The sequence below is a fragment of the Gymnoscopelus microlampas genome (assembly GCF_963454915.1).
Source record: "Gymnoscopelus microlampas genome assembly, chromosome: 22".
Classification (NCBI taxonomy): domain Eukaryota; kingdom Metazoa; phylum Chordata; class Actinopteri; order Myctophiformes; family Myctophidae; genus Gymnoscopelus; species Gymnoscopelus microlampas.
This window is the reverse complement of record NC_139959.1, coordinates 26,551,396-26,573,981: the sequence shown is the minus strand read 5'-3', so window position 1 is coordinate 26,573,981 and position 22,586 is coordinate 26,551,396. Positions and strand designations below refer to the sequence as shown.

Sequence of the window (22,586 nt, the reverse complement as noted above, 5' to 3'; positions counted from 1 at the left end):
ACACACACACACACACACACACACACACACACACACACACACACACACACACACACACACACACACACACACACACACACACACACACACACACACACACACACACACACACATCTTTGTGTGACACAAAGATGCACTTAGGCGCAACCTCTCTCTCTCTCTCTCCACACACACACGCTATAATGTGTTGTTTTTCTGTGGTCATCCTCCTTTGTCCGTACCAGCGGCGATAATTTCCTCTGCCAGACAATTTGCTGTTGATTGCTTTGCCCCCCCACTCGCCATGCCTCTGTGGTACATGACTGGCAGGACAGTGATGGTCTGTCACGCCCAGGGAGCTTACCCTTCAAAAATGACCCTCTTTTTAAAGGTTCACAGATCAGACACGGCGAGGAGATATATACTAGGTCTGAAAAGATGTTTTCCACCGGGTTGTAAAAAGTGTAGCCCCACCGCGCCCCCGGTGGCATGACATTTCTTTCTAGGCCGTTGTTTGGAGGTGGATCTTTTTTCACCACACCCATCTGTTCACCCATTCACTTATCTTGGTCACATTTCCAAATGTTTCCTCCTGTGTTCAACCGCATGAAAAATGTGTTGACATTTTTGGGGGGGAACTTTTATAAAACGTCTGCCTTATAATGTCATGCCCAAAATAGGTATAGCCTGGCATTGGCCAGACTGATAACGTAGATTCACTCTCACGTTCCTCCCCGCGGTATCAGTCTGGACTTCGGCTCATACGGAGCAAGTATGAGAAATCAGAAAATGATCGGGCCAATCAGTGACTGCGTTTCAACTGCTGTCCGTACAACAGTGAAAAGCATCAAAATAATTTTATGATTTCTCATACTCGCTCCCTATGGGCCGAAGTCCAGACTGATACCGGGGAGGAACGTGAGAGTGAATCCACGTTATCAGTCTGACCAATGCCAGGCTACAAAATAGGGACACCAGGTTGAAATTTGTTACAAGGCTTTCGGTTTCCTTTTTTTTTTTTTTTTTTACATCTGCAGGTTGTTTCCACCCATATGGACTCCGGCTCCATCACACGTCCACTGCTTTGTTTTTAATCGGGCTACTATGATGATAAGCGGGGCAGGAGCGAGGGGAGAACAATCATAATCGGCTCTCAGATTACACCGAACAGCTGTCGGCTCTCGCGTACCGAGGCAGCTAATTGCTGTTTTCCCAATCAACAGCGGAATCATCGCGCTGATACACGGTGCTTATATGCACGTGTGCGGGTATGTGCGGGCATGTTTCGGATTGTTCACATTAGGCACGCTCGCGTATGTGTGTTTCGCTCACACACACACACACACACACACACACACACACACACACACACACACACTCACTCACATACACACAAAGCTGGGGCTAATGTATGTGTTGCGTTCGAGCGCTAACACTCAAAACTGGCTAACCCGCCATCAGCTGTTCACACCCACATGAACAGAAGGCGTCGTATGGGGACACTGTATCTGCACGGCATCACGCTAACTAGCCCGCTCTCCTGCTATACAGATAAGGCAGCGCTGTTGTGCCTTCCATGGCACACACACACAGCACACACACACACACAGCACACACACACACACACACAAACACACACACACAACAGCAACCCCCTATATCCACCCCCTGCCTCCTCATGCGATGACAAGCACACTCCAGTGCTCCCTGTGTGCATCCATACAGGCCAAGAATAATACAGATTGAAGGATGGAAAGCATCCCTCTCCTCCTATCTCTCCTCCCCTCTCCTCTCCTCTCCTCTCCCCTCCTCTCCACTGCGTCTCCCCGTGGCCCAGAGTGGGGCTGCATCTGTGGGGCAGAGTTAGGCAAGGGGGAGGTCCCCGTGGGGGACTTTTGGGGAGGGGGGGTGGGGGGGGTCGGGGTCTGTCATGGCGGAGAGCTCCGGTGCAGGCTGACGGGTCGGCGAGAGGCATGCCACTTATCAGATTGACGGGGCGGGGTGCAGGCTGTGGGCGGGGCGGGGTGTGGGCGAGCCCCAGGGAGCGCATTGAGGTAGAGGAGGATGGGGGGGGTGGGGGGTGGGGAGAGACGGTGGGTTGGGGGGCAGTGTCAAATCCCATTAACACAGGCCTTTCATCCACACACACACACGCGCACACACACACACACACACACACACACGATGGCCACAGAGGTCCTTGTTACTAACCACGGTGCCGTGACTGCTCCTGTGAAGATCTTCCATCCCTCTTTCGGGCTGCCTCTCCTTCACCCCCCCCCCCCCCCCCCACCCCCCCCTCTCCCTACAGTGCCCTAGTTCACTCCAGTGCACACGCACCACCTCCTTGCCCCCCCCCCCTTCTTTCTCTCTCTCTCTGGCAGCCACCACCCATCTGTATCTGCCTCCTCCTGTTCCTGCCGGACCATGATGCACTGCTCCTACTCGTCCAACCAAGGGAGCAGACTGACTGGGAGCTCATATACAGTATATACTGTACACGCGTGCGTGCGCGCACACACACACACACACACACACACACACACACACACACACACACACACACACACACACACACACACACACACACACACACACACACACACACACACACACACACACACACACACACACCAAGAGATGGAGCTTTTATGGGGGAGGTCATATAGACAAAGAGGATAAACAACAGCTCATTAGGCATGTTATGTGTGTGTGTGTGTGTGTGTGTGTGTGTGTGTGTGTGTGTGTGTGTGTGTGTGTGTGTGTGTGTGTGTGTGTGTGTGTGTGTGTGTTTGTTTGAGGGGGGGGGGGGGGGGGTCGGTCGTGCATTCCGAGACATCACTGTCTATACTGGCATGCTAACAGGGCCCTGGGCGAGGCCTGCTCTATACCGCTACTACGAGGACAACTGATAGGATCGGAAACTAATGATCACATGTTATCCACTAGAAAGGACATGAATGATCACGCAACAATGGCTGGGAGGATAATGGATCCCCACTGCCAGACTGGCTTATGTATAGACAAGCACACACACACAGACACACACGCGCACACACACACACACGCACGCACAACACACACAAGCAGACAAACACAGACACACGTCCTAAAAACAACACTGGGCTTCTAGCCGTCTCAGCCTCAGGCTGGTTTCTAATGTTACGCACGCATGCACATCATCTCCATTCATTCATATAAGAACAGCCTATTCATTACTGTATGATGGTATTATTGACCTATAGACCAAGAGCAGCCTGCCAGGCTATATAGAGTAGACAGTACAATATCGTTTCTCATACAGGGAACAGGGCAGTCACAGGGCAGTCACGCACAGTGTCTTCGCTGCGGGCGGGGGCGTGCGGGCTGCGGGTGTTCCATTTCTCCCTCTTCGAACCATCACACACTTGCCCTCACAGTCTATTTCAGGGATATTCAACGTTTTTCAGGACCACAGACCCCTTAGCTGAGAGAGGGATGAAGCAGGGACCCCCCCCTAATACATATTGTATAAAATTGTGTTGCAGGTTAAACATTTTCATAGATTTCATAGATAGCTTCATAGACTTGTTTGACAGTGATGTGTGTCATCGGTGTTGTCTAAATTAATGTTTTTTTGTTTGTTTTTATGTTGGATTCATGTTAATGTGTATTTTCAGACATTTAAACCCTCCACACTACTAAAGTGTACTACTAAATCTCTCTGTCGAAAATAGTCGATCTACAAGCACACAAGGTTCCATTCACACAAAGATTTGGAGGCCCCCCTTTTGTAACTCTGAGGACCCCCTTGGGATCCTGTACCCCCTGTTGAAGACCCCTGGTCTATTTATCTCTGTGTCCTATGCCTCCATTGTACACCCCCCCCCCCCCCCCTCTCTCCCCCGCCTCTCTCTCTCTCTCTCTCTCTCTCTCTCTCTCTTTCACGCTACCCCCTTACATCACGCCATCTTACTCGTCTATCCCCTGGCTCCGATGTTAAAGCACTCCCAATCAGGCTGTCCATTAGGTGTTTGCACGCAACGCTGTACGCATACATCAGTGCCCGTCCGAAACTCATGCGCGCATGCAGATGAGCTGAAATTGCGAGCGGATTGCAAACTCCTTCAAGTCTCCTTAGAGGGATAGACGTGTGAGAAATTAAAATATGTGAGGAATGCAAGAAGAAAAGTAAAGAGAAGCCTGATTTACGCTTGGTCGTGTGGCGGTGTTAGGCAACCGAAACGGGCTGATCTACAAGTTCCTAACTCGTCACTCTGCACTCGCGTTGTGAACTTGTTTTTGTGTATTTTTCAGTGCGCGGTATGCCATGCAAAAAAGTATAAATCAAACAAGAGTGTGAGCGTGTGTGAGCGTCTGTGTGTGTGTGTGTGTGTGTGTGTGTGTGTGTGTCGAGACGCTTGTCACGTGGAAATGTCCACTTCATGCAAATGAGATCACGGAGATGAGCGCATGCGAGGCGTTAAGCTAATCGGGAGGGGGGGGGGGGGGGGGGGGTGCCTTTTTGATGCACTGCGATACATTGGTGCATACAAACTCACTCATGCAAAGTACACGCTTCGTATACGAGCTTCACCAGCTCTTGACAGCCTAAAAGACCCTCCCCCTAGACACACACTCACCACCACGCACTCAAGCACTCCTCACCCCCCCCCCACACACACACACACACGCACACGCGCGCACACACACTCTTCTCTGCAAGAAAGTCTCCATTCTTGAATTACTGTCAAACTACTGTCAAAAGGGAAAAGATTCATTGAAAGTGAGACATCTCTCTGTATCTCACCATTATCTCCTTCCCCCGCCCGTCACGCACACATAAAGAGTGAACCGACTAATGCTCTCCAAGTGGGTCTCTTTCTCCACCGCATGCCTAGGCGTTCGGTATTACTCCATTTTTCTTGCCTTTTTCGACTGAAAAAAAGTTTTGCCTTTATATCCATCGGGACACATTTCGCACGGCAACTCCACTCACCTGACTTCCTTTTCAATCTCCAAACTTTCCGAAACTTGTTCAGAATCACCTCTCATGTGAGGCCCGAGGGCAGAGAATACAGTATGAGGGTGACACAGAGAAAGACAGAGGGGAGAGAGAGAGACAGAGAGAGAGAGACTGAGATAAACAGAGAGGGAGAGAGAGAGAGAGAGAGAGAGAAAGAGAGACAGCCACGGGAGAGGATGAAGAGAAAAAGAAAGAGAGATACTGTAGGGGGACATCTACTGTATTTGTGAAGCATGCATTTGTTGGTGATGAAACGTGAGAGCTCTCTCCATGGGCCATCTGAGGAGATGAATACGTTTATTGTAACGGGGAGAAAGTGTGCCAGATATCATCTGAGAGAGGAGCAGGGAGAGAGAGAGAGAGACAAAGAGAAGACTGAGCTGTGTGCTGGTTGGTTGGTTGGTTGGGGAGGCTGTCTCTTTGCATCCTGACGAAAGCGTCCCGGGCCTGGAGATAAATGCAATGGGCGAGGGAGGGTGCAACGCGAGTGTCAGGGAGGGGATACTCTGTGTGCCAACTCCTAAGTGCGGGTGGCACTCAGAGATAATGAAGAGCGATGATGGAGGCCGCGGAGGGAGGGCACGGCGAAGGCCAAGGAAGGCAGGACGAGCACTGACACCTCGACCACGGAGGACACACCACCCACCACTCAGCCACCCTGCCAATAGAGCTGATTGCATGTCATCCCCGGTGCCAGCCCCACAGCTATAATTTACACCTTACATTTACTAATCAAGCAAACTCGTGCGTGCGCATATGTGTGTACGTGCGCGCGCGTGTGTGTGGAGTTCCACATGTGTTAATGAACATGTCCACTTCATGTTAAGTAACACACATGTATGAGTGTGTGCGCACACGTGGTTATGTGTAGGTGTGTGTGTGTGTGTGTGTGTGTGTGTGTGTGTGTGTGTGTGTGTGTGTGTGTGTGTGTGTGTGTGTAGGGGGAAGTGCAGGTGCATACGTATGGTACGTCTCCAATTATGTGCTTTTTGACAGTCTATGTTAGCCCTACGTGAGCAATTAGTGACTGTGGGTTTCTTTCGCGCCGTGGGACGCAACTACAATCAGAAAAAAAGCAAAAGCGCCAACAGCGACAGATAAGCGAGCTCTCTGAGTTCCCCCTCAATCATGACCCTCACAACACAACTTGTTGTCTTTTATTGTTCATTACTGAGGCGCGTGCCGCGATACGCGAGCTAATCCCATTAAGCTTATCTGCGCGAAAACAACTTACGGGGGTGATGATAACGGCCGCACCGCCTCCAAACCTTTAATATATGCCATATTAAAATGAGCAGAGAGTCCACATAATTAATGTGGCTCCCCTCGTTAATTTCCCCCCCGGCGAGAATGGCAAACAGGTTCAGGGATGTGCTCCCTTGTCAGCCCTTAATTTGAACCCCCAGGTTGTTTATTTTCATCTTGCCTGGGTTCTCCTCGGGCATAATATATGACACGAGGTACGCGCTTTGGATAGGTGCAATATGAGTGTTAAATCAATAAAGAAAATGTCATAAGCTACAGTAGTGGTAACTGTAACTATCTGAGCTTGCATAAGGCAGGGGTCTTCAACGTTTTTCACTTCGATCTTCAAGGGGATTGATTCCTTGTACTACAAAATATACAAGCAAGTGGGACCCATGTGCACTCATGGCTGTTTTTGTGTCCTTAAAAATGTGTGTGCTCGCCAAAATACAAAAACAAACATGCAGCAAAAACCTTGGCTTTCTCAACCACTCGACACCATGGTAGATAATTCAAATCCCAATATGAAATACCATAATTCCCAACCCGACGCTTTCTGCACAATATTCAACGGCCCTTTTCATCCACTGCGAAATGATCTGAATAACAGTTCCCGCATTCGTACACATAATATCAGCTGTTGAAAAGTGTCCGCTGGTTAACAAAATGCTGAACGTGTTTGTGTGGGGGAGAATGCCACGCGCACGACTATGAATAAAACATTGTCTGACATTGTCTGCTGCAAAATATGCCTGGGGGAACCCAAAGGTCGACAACCCCCCCTCCTCGAACCCCTCACAGGGTTCAACGAGCAGCGGGGTCCCCCGATTAGCACTGACAACATCCTCCTGAACGCGTTCATATTCCATAATGTTCTCAGTTGTCCAAAGGGACGACTGGAATCGAACGGGGACGGAGCATTTTGGAAAGTAGGATATTTCTGAGCTGAGCCTGCAGGCAGCGATGTCCTCAACCCTTAACATCTCACCCAGGAGCTTCAACAATGTGTCCTCACCTGAACATCTCGCCGAGGCCCTTCAGCACGCCCTTCTTGGACTTGTTCTTGTCCCTGTCTCGGTCCTTCTCCGGTTTCTTCTTCTCCCTGCCGCCTTTGTCCCGGTCTTTCTTCGTGTCGTCCCTGGCGGAGTCGGGCAAGATGAGGTCGGCGCTGGTGGACGTGGAGTCTCGGCCCGAGCGGGTGCTTCCCTCCGTGTCCTCATCCACTGCGGGGGAACGTTCATAACGGACAGACGGGACAGATACACAGACAAAAGGGTAGAGAGACATAAGATAAACAAGACCGTAACAGTGACTAATAGGAAAACTGAACAAGCAAGGCAGGCAAAACAAACAAACTTTCATCAACCGTTCTCCCCTGGGAGAGAAGCGCCGTCGGAAGCAGCACACACACGCATGATTATTTTACGGAGTTCCTAAATAACACTTCTGCCTTCGAAGTGTAAAAAAAAAAAAAAGCTATCAATGGAATAGCTGTGTCCCACATGGCAACAGAGTCTTTGAACACAAGCACGCTGAATCCATGCGCTTCATTAAAGCTGAATATATTTACTTTGAAGCTCGTCTCAGAGTTGGAGAACTTTGAGGTTACCGTTCTCTTGAACATGCAGTGTGTTCACAAGCCCTGACGATATGTTTCAAATGCTTGCTTTTCAGGTAGGTCATTAAGGAAAACACGGTGGATGGGTTCCTTATTTTTCCTCCGAATTCCGTAGCACAACCACAAGATCAAATTTTGCTGCCGATAATGATGATGCTCCTATCAATCAAGGATCATAAATTGAGTCTGAACTCATGCCGACCCAGGGCTCAAATTGAAAACCAAACTCCTTGGGTGATGCCAGGGTTGATTATACCGAAAGTTTCCATCGCATCTAATCAGGGCCGATGTGTGAAATGTAATTAATCTGTCACTAATTATACATTTAAATAATCTTCTAAAAAGGGCTCGGGGGGGAAATGGGGGGGGAATGGGGGGGTGGGGTGTGGTGGGAGACTTAATTGCAAATGTGCCACGCGTTGCAATCACCGTCGCCCCTTGTCTGCGCTCACTCTCTTATTCTGCAGCATGAAGTAGGACCATACTACATATTACACAGAATTGTATCCAAAAAAATAAAAATAAAAAGTGTTTATCAGAAGAAAAAAACAAAAACAAAAGAGCCATGATGGATTTTCATCATGTGTGATGGGTGACTGAGAAGAGCCTGCATTCGCATTTCAAGGCCCGATGGACGGTTTGCTTTCTTTCACAATCCGTCAAGTTATCTATCTATCTATCTATCTCCCCTTTCAGCCTCCCTCTTTGAGGAAATGACTGAAGCGGAATCTCGCCGCAGAGCGTTGGGTTTGACAGGAATAATGAGTGAGTCGCCATCCTATAAGGTCTTGGATGGGGATCGGTTTCATCAGGCTTTCAGGTTGCCTGCTTATCATCCTACTTAAGTGCTATTACGCTTACTGAGAGATTAACAGTATAGTGCTAATTCTGCTATTCCTTAATGTTCGGCAGATAGCACACCGAACATTGTAATCCTGGGTCTCTCAAAGGATTTCTGCGTACGTGTGTGTGTGTACAGTATAGGTATGTATGCATGTATGCATAACGGGTTCTGGGGAAGATTTTTCATTCGCTCCACTAGAACATCCCACGGGCCTGACTATGAGAGACTACAATCACAAGCTTCAGTCACAATTTGACCTAAGTCATTCAAGGAATATAAAGCTAATCAGGAAAAAAAACTGCACAATATCAAAAGCCATCAGAACGAAAAGAGAAGCATGACACTGAAAGGTGATGCAATCAAAATCTCTGCAAAGCAACAGATATTTAAAATGCAATTCAAATAAAAGTAATTTTCTTCTCTGGTGGAGAACTAATGAATACAAAGTTGTGGAAAGTCAAATAAAAATGTTCCATTCAATTATAAAGACCCACATATCAGCTGCCAGCGCCGACGACAGTTGTGACAGACAAGAGCAAAATTACCAGTCTCATTCCAATACATGAAAGAAGAGATGTCTGTCCCACAGTTCAGATTGTCCGCCCCCCCACCCCAACCCACCCCAAAAAAGAAAAGAATGGAAAGACAAATGCAACACTGAGTAACACACAACGGAGGAGGGGGGTAGACGGGTGGGTGGTGAAATACATTCTGTCGGGCGGGATATCTTGTGGGGACACATTTTCCTCCAGCGAGGCGTGCCGTCTTATTTTATGTAAATAAAAGTCCCCGGAGCAGAAGACGGGAGTAGCTTATCTGTCAACTTTGACTATTAACCTCAGTGACGAGCACAGACCGGCTGCTTTTATCTAAATTGAAAAACAGAGTTATTTGAATATCACGGCGGGTGGGGAGGGGCTGCAATATACCTCAGCGAGGGGGAGAGAGGGAAAAAAAACTGCTTTCCCCATTTTTCTTCGCCGAGATAAGGCCGCGTTTAGCAGCTCGCCGACAGAGCTTATGAGAACAAAGTGTTTCCGGGCAAATAATTCCCTCTTTTTCAAATGCACCCCCCCCACCCCACCCTTGTCCTCGTTTTTTAATGGAATGCTTTAATGGAAGATGGAAATATATATCTGGCGATTACGCCTGTGGTGTTGCTGTGTTATATTACCTGTCACCGGATGTAAGACACCTGTCTCTCTGGACGCGTGGTATATGTCTTTTTTGTCGTCAAGCGCCTTTGCAGAGACAGATATGCACTACACACTCCCTCAAAAAAAGGACGGAAGGAACGTGTTCTTTCAGATGGCCCCCTCCTCCACAATGTTAAGAACACTAAGCTATATTTCTGGCCCCTGTTGCATCCTGAATCCTGATACACCGGCCCCGGAAAAGAAAAAGATTACCTGCACTGTGTATAGCCAACATGCTGCGGCGCAGATAAAAGAACGGGCTGTCTTTTTTTGTTTTCTTTATACTTTAAGTCTTTATAAATGCTATTCCTCACACGCTGCATAGTTTTTGCATTGAACTCTGCGTCGCATTTCTTTTTTTGCACATTGTGAAAAATTGAGCTGCATCACCAGACACCCAGGGTTAAGATAAAGAGCCTTGGCTTATGTTGGTAAACATACCGTATAAGTCAAGTGTTTTCCCCGTTCGTGCAGTCAGCCGGAATACATGGCAGTGCACTTAAAGTGGCTACAAACCCCAGGGAGAACACGTTGTCTCTGTCTCGAACAATTCTACTCAACGTTAACTCTTTGAATATTAATGAGAATGTAATCTAGATGCTTATTGTTGATGTGATCTCACACACACAAGGCAAGCCTCCATCTAGTAAGTGGGAGTCCCTAACCTACTTTAGTTGGGGTGAATCTTTTCATAATTGAGAGGCCTCAAAGGGAAGCCTAGTTGGCCTATATTAAGCTGCCTGAAATACACACTACTATAATGTAGTTCAGAAAAACAGAACCTGCTGTGCTGTATTGTAAATATTTCATTGTATGTTACTGTACAGTAAATCTTTCATTGCATGTTATTATAGCCCATTGGGCTCATTATTGATAATGTAACTTGTAAGGGGCCGTGTCCACAGAGAGAGCCTTTTGAGCTGGCAGTGCCAGTCTGCCATGCATTTCTACGCTAAAGAGCCCTTCAAGCAGGAAACAGTTCAACTTTTGGAGAGGAGCGCTGCTCTTTTGACCCCCTGGCTCGACTCCCGCTCCCAACGACCTTGCTGCGTGTCTCTCCCCATCTCTCTCCCTGTTTCCTGTCTATCTCCTGTACTATCAATAAAGGCAGAAAAAGCAAAAAAAAAAATTTAACCTGGTAATTTAAGACCCGACGTTGAATGGATATCACAACCATAAGAAGCCCTTGTTTACCGTCCAGCTAAGCTATTTGTGCTAATAACGCAGATGATGGGACGTTTGAGCAGTGAGCACCTCAATGGCTGATAGGTTTGAACAGTGCAGGCGTCACGCTGTGAGTGAGGGCTATGGACATGATATCCAAAGCGCTTAGAGATGTCCGATAAAATCTCCCACCTCCCGATATTAACATAAAAATGTACTATCGGGAAATATCGGTATGAGTTTTTTTTTTAGCCTTGTTGCATTTATGAATGCATCCAGTGGGGCATCACGATAACATTTGGCATAATGTGTTAATTCCACGACGAGAAGATTATGTGATGTTGTTACCTGACATTAGTTTTGATGAAAAAAACCTGAACCTGAATCGGAAATTAAGAGTTGGACAATATTTGAAAATAGAATATCGGCAAAAAAGCCAATATCGTACATCCCTAAAAGAGCTCCTCAGCTCAAAAGGCGTTCTCTGTGGACATGGCCCCTAACATTGCAGTAACTACGGTAACTGCTCTAGTACAGGTGGCTGGCCACTCACGTGTCTCCATGCTGTTGTCCTCTACTCCGGCGGTGACGATGATGCCACATTTGTCGTACGACTTGTCGATGGCGGCCCGGAAGCTCTCGTTGCAGCCGCGCCCCCTGACGATGTGGGGCCGCGGGCGGTGGACGTTGACGTCGCCGTTGAACGTGGCCTCGGCGAGCGCCGTCTGGAGGCTCTCTAAGGAACTGGACTTCTTGAGGCCCAACGACGGTCCAACTTCTTGGGCCGTGTTACCTATGGAAGGAGGAAACAGTGTGAGAAACGATGCATGAAACACACTGTGGTGGAAACATAGATATAGAAACCTAGATGGCCTCTGATTGGCCTACCGAACGTCCCCTTCTGTGACGCACGCGGAAACTTCCCGAGGGAGGGCGGAAGCTGGTGCGCGCCCGAGATACAGACGCCTCAGAGCCGGAGGAGGCGTCTACCTTTATATGTCTATGGGTGGAAAAAGTACTCATGTGTTTTTTACTAACGTAAATATCAATACCATCATGTAGAAATAATCTGTTACAAGTAAAAGTCCAATATAAAAAATGTACTTGAGTACAACGCATTGACATGAAAACGTGAGCTATTTTCAAAAAGTATTTATATATAGGGCTGAAGTGGTTAATGTATGTTTTGTAATAATAATCTAAATCTACAAAGTAACTAGTGATTAAGATTTTCAAATAATTGTAGTGGCGTAATAGTAAAATATTGCCTCTGAGAGGTAAAGGAGTAGAAGTAAAAGTATTGAAAATTGGAAATACTCCAGTAAAGTAAAAAATCAGACCCAGTGTGAAGAGAGTGGTGCCTTTGATGAGTTAATTAGTGTAACTGGTTGCATCTTTGTGTTGCAATCAGCTGCAGCTGTTGAGGCACAGCCACAGACACACACACAAAGTCAGTCCTTGGAGTGGCTAGCACCACTCAAAAAAATGGTTACTTTCCACCACTGGAAACACACTGCATCAACACTGCACAGATTGTCTGCCAATACATCATTCACGTTTGGCTAGTTTCATTTGAGTGATGCAATGGTGTATGCTTTGCCAGGCAATCCCGCATAAGAGAGAGGCGGCAAGAGGTGGACGTACCGCAATTAACTTTAGAAAATAAATGATGCCACTCCATAGTCAATGAGGTGTGAGGAATGTTATATATTTGCTTGGCGGAGAAGATAATTCAGCCTTTGTCTGCGCGTTAACAAATTAAGCGGCTGAGACATAATGTGCATAAAAATGGAACACTATCAAAGATAATGTGCAATGTACCCGGTTGGCAGAATGATCATGTTATCAAGAAATATAATATATAATATGTCTTTAAAATACAGCTAATAAGCCGATGGGTCACATCCCTTGTTGGCCACAGATGAAAGGGTAGTAATGAGTGATGTCGAGTGCAAGAGAGAGAAAAGAGAGCGTGATTAGAGAGATTAAGAAAGTAATTTAGTCTAAACAAAGATTTTTGACCATTCAAATCCACAGCTGGGCCTTTTACTTGCCAGTCAAGGATCTCACACCTGTATTCATTCAGTGATTTCTAAGGCCTTTTGTAACGAGAGGGGGGGGGCGTCAGTCACACTTCAGACAAAGAACCTGAAGCCTTCTTTGTGAACTCATGTAGATGTAGAGATGGCAGATAAGCAGAGCAACATGCGGGTCGGATCACAGCCCCCCCGCTCTGTTATCTACTGCGGTGGTTTTCCACACTTTTTGTTTGAAAATGCCTGGGCACCAATGGGCAAGGCCTGTATTCATGGCAGAAAAAAATGATGATCTTAGAGATACAGGCTCACAATGTGTTGAATTGCGACCCGTCGTGAGCTTGTAGTTCTGCTGTTTTAGCTATTTTGGAGACACAAAAGTAATTAATCAATTAATTAATTAAGTAATTGAAAGGAGGGGAGGGTATAGAATTTGCCTCTTGGGAAATTAGTGCACACAAAGTACTGATATATCATTTAAATATAAAAAAAAAACAGTATTAACAAAAATGGTATACAGGCAGGCCTATTGCAATAATAATGTGTGGTTGTCACAAACTCCCAAGTCTCATGGCACACTGTACTGTATGTCTGATATTGAACAGTCAGGTGGGCTCTAACACAAGAAAACCATCTAAAAAAACACCTGTTTTAGGATAGAGCAACAGTCTTTATATTGTAAAAAAAACTCTGAGAGTTAAAAACCCATAAGGGACCACCTGGAACTCCCTCAAGGACCCCTGGGGGTCCCCGGACCCCACTTTGAAAACCACTGGTATACGGTCTCTTTTCTCCACAAGAACAGAGATCACCCATGGCCTATATGATGACATACTGTTGCTCATGGACCCAAAGCATGACAGTGACGCAGGACGGGTGACACCCCCATTTAATTCATTTTGGTCGAGGTACGCCACGCAATGTGTATCAATTATGCAAAGTAAATGTAATTAACATGCAAATTATAAATAAACATAACACAAATGACGGGGCTGTCACAATTCAAATGGCTCTTTTGTGCTATGGGGCAATTAGAGCTACTCGCGGTTATCACCCTTTGTAAGACGATGTACGCTCCCTTATAAGGAATTGGGGTCCTGGCGCTATAGCTGACGGATGCGCTGCTAAGACAGTCTGTGTACATAGTCGACCCAATGTTGAACAGTCAACTTCCTGACCCAGGCAGAAGTTGGCCTGGACAGCGGTCATTCTTTTTCCAATAGTTGCTGGAGGCTGGGGTTTAGGGGGTGTTTAGGCCATATATAAAGTGGAATGGACTCGGATACTGGTGGTGGGGGGGCCTTGATTTTCGAGGCAAGTGAGAGCTTCTAATTGTAAACTTTGGCTGAGAGTTGATTGATTTGCTTTTACCAGCGTTCCGTTGGCCCTCTGAGGACTGGGTTATAGGTGTGGAAACAGACGTGGAGACAGAGCACCATTGTCTCGTCTCCCTCTATGAGTCTGTCCCTGCAGAACCCCCCGTCCACATGGAGTTGTGTGCTGCTGTTTTAAACATGTGTGACTACACTTGGTGTAAACAAATGTTACTTTCAGACGCGCACGCACGCACACACACATGCACATTTTTTTCAGGTTTGTATTACTATACTTGTGAGGACATCAACATTTTAGGGCTGTGATTTTATTCATGGAATTTTCCCAATTTATTTTGCCATTTTTAACCGTAAGCCTAAAGCAAAAACAATAGCAGATCTAACAAGCTCACAATGCGTCACGCAATTGCATGTGCATGCACCAGCGGGCAACTACGTTTAAATCAGGCATAATCTCTAATCCCTAAATGTCTAATCCTAACCTGAATCTTTTTGTAATTTTAAACATTATCTCTAAAAAAACATGTTTTCAACCATAAAACAACATTTTGTTCTTGTGAGGACCAGGAACATTGTGGAAAAAGTGTATATGTTTTTTACTCTGTTACAAGGATAAGTCAGGAATTTGAAATTTACTTGAGTAAAAGTACACAAGTATTGGTATCAAAATGTACTTAAAGTACCGAAAGTAGAAAGTACTCATTATGCAGAATGTCCCATTTCACAAGTTTTCAAATGGATAAAGTGTATACACATCTTTTGAAAATAGCAGATCTACAAGCTCACAATGTGTCGCATCGCGAAATGTACATTGGGCCTGAAGTGGTTAATGTATGTTTCGTAATAATAATCAAAATATACAAAGTAACTGGTAACTACATTTTCAAATAATTGTAGTGGCGTAAAAGTACAATATTTGCCTCTGAGATGTAGTGGGATAAAAGTAAAAGTACTGAAAACTGGAAATACTCCAGTCAAGTAAAAATACCTAAAAATTGTACTTCAGTACAATACTTGAGTAAATTACTTCACTTTACACCACTGTATTCTACTATACTTATGGGGAAATTTGGTCCACACGAGTATAGTAATACAAACGCGCGCACGAGCGCACACACACACACACACACACACACACACACACACACACACACACACACACACACACACACACACACACACACACACACACACACACACACACACACACACACACACACACACACACACACACACACACACACACACACGTCAACCACCATCAATAAGGCCCCTGACTTGTTTGAAGGGCTCTAAATGGAGCGTGGAACCTTGGCTGCTGGGCCCACGCATGTTAGCAGATCTACTGGACGGAGGGACGCACGTCGTCCAAACACAGATTAGGCTGAGAAAATAAACCTGCCCATCACTGGAAGAAAACAATTACCAAATCTGTTAGGCTTTTCTTTTATTGAATAACCTCTATTGAAACACACATGTTTCCATGAAAAGAGAGGGACGTAGAGAGAGACACAGAGAGCTACTGTACAGGACAGATTATTGTGGTTTAGCCTAATGATTAGCTTAATGTCCAACATTGTTTTCTCACTGAACAGTAAACAAACCAACATACAGTATAAGTGCATACAGGGTGTCTGTACATTTCTAAAGTGACAATTTAAGGACTTTTAAGACCTTTTTTAATACCAAATTGGCGAACATTTGTGAAAATAGCCGCTCTACAAGCTCACAACGCCTCGCACAAGCTTGTAGTTCGGCTATTTTCACAATATCTATCTGTGGAACCGAGTCTAACTAAATGTAATGCCTACAATTCCAAGTGCTTGTCAAGGTGGGGGGTCCCCAGTTCAAATACTATTATTTTGGGGGGTCATGGCCTGAAAAGTTTGGGAACCCTCGGGACAGTGGTTCTCAAACGTTTTCATGTCAAGGACCCCCAAATTGACAGACCCCCATTAGAAAAGATATGATAGGGACCCCATAAGAGACCATTTCTACGGCTATAGCAGTGATCGTGAACCATTTTAATATCAAGGACCCCCAGCATTTGATATGCATTGGACCAGCGGACCCGAATTTGATACCATTTTGATCCCTGGGACCCCCCCAATCTACACAGTATCATCAGTGTTAAGTTAACTCTGAGAGCGTACAAATGGAACCAAATGGACCCGGCAGGGTTCAATGTGTACGCTCTCAGAGTTACAGACACATAAGGGTCCATTTGGTTCCTAACTATCAATCATTTGGCTGGGTGGGGACCCCCTGGAACCACCTCAAGGACACCTGGGGGTCCCCGGACCCCACTTTGAGAACCAACTAGTATAGGACACAGTATAAAGCAGTTAGTGTAAGATGGGGGTATTTCAGACAAAAGGAGACAACGTTCCAGCACCTTACAGTAATCCACATATGCTGCCACTGTTATCATAGTGCTACTGGTTGGCAGTTCATCTCCCCGCCTGGCTCAGCCTCGCGGCTAATCTCTCCCTGATCCTTTAGACAAGCAAAAGCGGCACCAGCTCCGCTAGCGATTAGCCACCAATCTGAGCTGTAACTAAAAGATCAAACATAGACACGCCCATCTGAGTGGCTAATCGCAGAGGACATGGTAGAAATGGACAGAAGAATATAGAACTAGGTAATATAGTATAGAGCTCCTCAATATTGTAAATGTTCCCCTTTTTGTAGAGAACAAAGGAAAGGACGATTTGGTAGCAATTATGAAGTATTAAGATACTTGACATTTCTTATAATGTGTTATGATTGCATTTTTACGTTGTTATGAATATCTATAACTGTAATCATCATGTGTTATAAGCATAATACAATGCATTTATACTTGAACTTGTAAGTCATTATAATAAGCTTTATAATGTGTTATGGTTATAAAGCATTATGATTATTAATAAGCTCTTATACGTATGATTATAAAGGATTATGATCAGATTACAATGCCTTATAAGTATGTGTATAATGTGTTATACACATGGGATGCATAGCAAGTGCTACCGAAGAGGGTAGTCACATTCCTAAGCCAATAATTTGATGACCTGCATAGGAGACTCAATTGAGTCTCCTATGCCGGTCATCAAATTTTCCGGTAGGACACTCTGCCGGTCATCAAATTATTGGCTTAGGAATGCGACAAAAACAAAAAAACATCTCCATTACACACCGTGATGAATAAACCATATGTAAATAATACTACCCGGCAAATATTTTGCATCAAATGCATTCATTTAATTTTGCTGGAAAAAACATTCTGGCACTGTAGTGAAAACGTAGCTATACAGTATAGTTGATGGCTCATTTATACAGGTTGATGCCTTTATTCGCATTGTGGAAGCTCAGAAAATAAAATGTTGGTTTAATCATGTACTCATGACAGTACAGTACATAACAGTTTCACAAAATAAATATATTCGGACAAATGAATCACATCCCCAGTGTGCATGGATCTTGACATGTCAGAGGATATCCGAGTTGGCGTCCGACTCAGCGCTATCGGGACGGGTGAGCGCTTTTCTATCATCCACGGTAGCCTGGGGCAGGGAGGTCAGGCGAGGCTAAGAGGTCAGCAGTTAGCCAATGGTGCTGGGTTTCGATGGCCTTTTTACACGCCACTCTGCCCTCGCTCCGTCAATGTTAATAAAAACTGCGGGGGGTCTCGAGGGGGGAAAAGGCCACCCCCGACGCCCACCCACGAAACCACTCGCGATAAAAAACCAACACCAATCCTATAACGCAACGTATCCCTGATAGAGAGAGGAGCTTTCTTTTTTTATGTGTGCCTTCAGGACAGTAAAATGAAACTTTACTGTGTGCTGGAAATGTCACGGGGGTCAGGCGCTCTCTGGTTGCGGGAATAGAACATCCATCTAATGCTTGGGGGAGAGACGTATCGCCAAACCCCATTTTATTTGTCAATGAAGGTTATACAGCCGGATTAGAACAACTGTGTCCAAGCGGAAATTTATTCAAGGAGCCATCTTGTCACATGAAGGACGAGGAAGGACAGAGGACGGGAAATAAATAGATAAAAGAAACCCCCCAAAAAGGTGAATTCTGGGAAAACAGGCACAGACACGACAACGTTGCGGGGGTTTAGCGCTAGGATATTTCAATACGTGGATGGTGGATGAGACTCAATCAAACATGTCCAAATGCCATGCAAATTCGGGGGCTTTGGGAAGCGTGCACGTGTAAAGCCTGCCAACAGAAGAGAGAGAGAGAGATGCCGAAGCCGGGGTGCTATGTTTGACACAAAGGGATTGCCAAGATAGAAGCCGCCCGCGCTGCACCATGCAACAGTTCAAGGCGAACACAAATGACATCTGCCACACTTCGGAAGCAAGGAATTATCCTCTCCTGCTTTCAGCTCCGCTCAGTATTCTGCAACGCAAAAAAAAAACACCCCACCACCGTCAGCCCCCCCCCCCCCCACCCGCCTCAGCCCCATCATTGTCTCCGGTCGGAATGTCTGAGAGAACGAGACAGAGACAGAGAGAGAGAGATGGCTGCCTCCACCCGTCCTTTATTTTCCTCTTGAACCAACCGTGGTTTCTCCTGGGAGATTTTGACGGACAGTTTTCTGTATGCCAGTCTATTATGTGATTCCTATCACACAGCAGAAGCCAGGTCCTCAGTGCCCCTCCCCTCCCCCCACCCCGCACACACGCACACACCTTTATCCACACGGATAGAAAATACATATTTCTTCCCCCATTGCAAACAGACGCAGCTTTGTCACTCCTCACACGTCTGGAGGAGAAATGAAAATCATACACGCTAAAAATTAAAACGCATAAATTGGACAGGGGGGGTGGGGGGCGGGGAGGGAGAGAGTTCGGGAATGCAACAGGAATTTTATTAGGGCTGAAAAAAACCCTGAAAAAACAATACAAAAAGAGGAGGAAAAAAGAAAAAAGCCCCAATATGTTTCCTCACAAAGACAAGAGGCCAGAAAGGCAACTATAGGACAGGCTAATTGGAGAAGAGCGATTGCCATTAAACGTTAAAAGGGGGGGAGGTATGGCAAACTCCATGAATAAATCAGCGGTGGTTATTACGGGTCCAGGAGCCCATAGTATAATTAGAGCCGCTGAAACCGTGCTCCCTCAGCCATTATTCACCACTGGGCCCGTTTGCATGTAAAGATCTGTGTACAGACAGGGGGTTCCATTACACATAATTTATTCAGACCGCCGGGTGCCTTAAGCAGGGCGTTAAAAGGGTAATTAAGCTAAAAATAGTCTCCCCGAGGTGGCTGGGAGGCCGTGTCCAGGTGTCCCTGAAGGCGGAGGTGAGGGTCGACCCGGGCTCACTATGTCTGTCTATCTATGCCAATGCCTGGATCATTAGCCCGACAGAGGACGTCCTCCATGTGCCCAACATGTGTCGCTGAGGGATCGGCGTCAGCCAGACTTATTGGCGAACGTCACGTCCCAAGGCACGCTGTCATCATTAAGCCGGAATCTATACTTGGCTGCGTGCTGGACGGTGCAGACCAAAAATAGCTGATCTACAAGCTCATAGATTTGCTATTTTTGGTACGTGACACCACGTGCAACAAAGCATTATCGTCACCTTGCTAAATAATGCCCTATGTCATTTTTAATTTTTTTTAAGAAAACAGAACCAAAACTAAATGATATGTCTTAATAATTTCACCCAAAAAGTTAATTATAGTTGATTATATGACTTAGGCCAATTTGTGTTTAGACATTTCTTTGCCCAAGTCACATTGCCTTTGTGACTTTGGCCATAAAATAGCCTTGGTCACACTCTTAAGATAGGCCATTATACTACTGGGGCAGGAACAGCATGATCCTTTTTCAATAAAGATATACTGTAGGCCATTTTACCAGAGGTGGCCAGCGTCAGAGAAGAGCTGATTTAGGCAAAAATATAATTTTCCTAAAAAACGGACATACTGTAGGCCATTATTTTATCAAGATGACGATACAAAGCGGTCAGCTTGCTTTCAGAACGCTTCATGACGAGCTGAGCGATCAAGTTGAACACTTGGATACGCTGCATGCGAGCCTGCTCTCATTTAACGCTGCATCAATCCAAGGACATCTGTTCTTGTTTCGCCCTTTTTCCGTTCGAGCTACCGGGACCCGTGACACGCACACATTGTTTCAACATTAATCTAATACAGTTGTTGTGCACATTAGGATTGTTTACACGAGAGTGTGTTTTCTGAGCTGCATCACTGGCTGTGCCCTAGCAGGATATTTCAAAACATGCTGTTGACAGTGTGCCTGTTAGCGTCCCATGAGCCCAACGCTGTTTGGAAGAAATAAAAAAACATCATTCCCTCTTATGACGCAGTGCTCTACTTCAGTGGTTTTCAACCTTTTTCGCGTCAAGGACCCCCAAATTGACAAGTATTAGCCCAGGGACCCCCATTTATAAGATATGCCAGGGACTAAACCATTTTGATTTCTTGGGGGTCCCCAATCTACACTGTATCACCATCATCAGTGTTCATTTAACTCTGAGAGTGTACACTCTCAGAGTTACAGACATATAAGGGTCAATTTGGTTGCTAACTATTAATTTGGCTGGGGACCCCCTGGAACCCCCTCAAGGACCACTGGTGGTCCCCGGACCACTGGTTGAAAACCCCTGCTCTACTTATCTCACTTTAAAGTGAAAGGAAAGTTAGACTGATGAACTCTATGCGCCAATAAATGCCCTTTCGTTGTTCTGCCTTGTTGTGCTGTTATACAGAATGTCATGATGCCATGTTATCTCGTGTTGATAAAGGTGGATGCTACTGTTTTTAATATGCTGCTCAGTTTTAATTCCACTGCACTTTAGAATTTACTTATTGCTTATATGCTTATTTTGTATTCATTGATAGTTATTTCATTGTACACTGCTGGTCCGGAGTACGATTTTCGTTTCATGTGCAAGCATGTAAATGACAAAATACATGAACCGTGGAATGCACCGATACGGGTTGTAAACAGAGCCCAAAATCACCACGAGACAGATTAAGGTCAGAGTCCGATGCAATATTATTATTGGTCAACTCAGTTCTTAACGCATAAAAAAAACTTGAACTCGTCAGACAGCAATTTCAGAGTTGGTGTGCAAGAGGTCACGTAGGTTTGTTTTAAGTGTTCGTCCCTTTTTTATGTTATAGCCCTTGTGCAAGGGGCTTCAATTACAGCTAATAGCTCAACAGGCTGAGAGACTTGTGAGCAACTCTCTGTTTCAAATAGCACTCTAGCCAGAATAATGAATGCTTTCTTCCCTCCACGTTAACTGTAGAACAAGCACAATGGCACAGGTTCCCAGATCAGCTGCCAAGTCGCCATACAACACCCTGATACTCCCTCTCTAAGCTGTGGATCCCCAATAGGCGGCCCGCGGGCTATCTGTAGCCTGTGAGACCCGATTGTGCAGGACGCACACCCCTGTCATAACTTATACATTGCGATTGAGTGAAAGAGAGAAAAAGAGATAAAGACACAGGCAGCGCATGCGTGCACACGCGCGCGCGTGCGTGTGTGTGTGTGTGTAACTGTACAAGCAGGGAGAAGGAACATGGGAAGAGGCCTACTGTAGGAGGAGAGGAATATCAGTATATATATCTCTGCTGTCCAGCCCGAAACTGCTAACTCCAAAACGCTCATTGTTCAGGAAACGAAAAAACAAGATATACGTTTTTCAGAAAATGAAGAAAACCTTATATTTTTAAAACAAAGCAATAGCCTACTACCTCGTCAAAGTTGGTATAGTGACTGTATATATTGTGAGATACTTGCATGGGTCATTATATTATCAACACTTTACCCAAATCGCGGGTAAATCAACACTTTACCCAGCGCAAGTGGAGTTAGAAGTTTCAGACGAGCAGAAATCAAGCTGAAATGGAGTTAGGTGTCCAAACAACAGTAGCTCCACTCGCTGCTGAGAGAGGTTTCAAAAGGGTACAGATTCCCAAAAGCTAACAATGGATCTCCAAGCTCACAATGCATCACAACAACGTGTGAATTAATGCCCTGATGCTTCATGACACTTATTATATAGGCCTACAACAATAAACAGGACTTTAAATATTACAATAACTTCTGCTAAGAGGTAGTAGAACACTAGCGCGACAGAAATGCTATGAACGTCTTTCTTCTTATCACAATGCTCTCCTC

The 22,586-nt window shown here is 45.7% G+C and overlaps 1 protein-coding gene across 4 annotated transcripts in view; it reads right to left on the bottom strand.

The window, feature by feature from the left end:
• The window catches only part of LOC311039175 (partitioning defective 3 homolog), a 757,442-nt gene that overhangs the window by 337,736 nt on the left and 397,120 nt on the right, over positions 1-22,586 (bottom strand). For all 4 annotated transcript variants that reach the window (XR_014600133.1, XM_084048843.1, XM_084048842.1 and 1 more), the window contains exons 18-19: positions 11,605-11,844; positions 7,245-7,452 (exon numbers count right to left, since the gene is read on the bottom strand). Coding sequence is in view for 3 of the 4 variants with exons in the window: in XM_084048843.1 (XP_083904969.1) it covers positions 7,245-7,452; positions 11,605-11,844 (448 nt within the window). In the remaining variant the exon portion in view is untranslated. The remainder of the gene's footprint in view (positions 1-7,244; positions 7,453-11,604; positions 11,845-22,586) is intronic.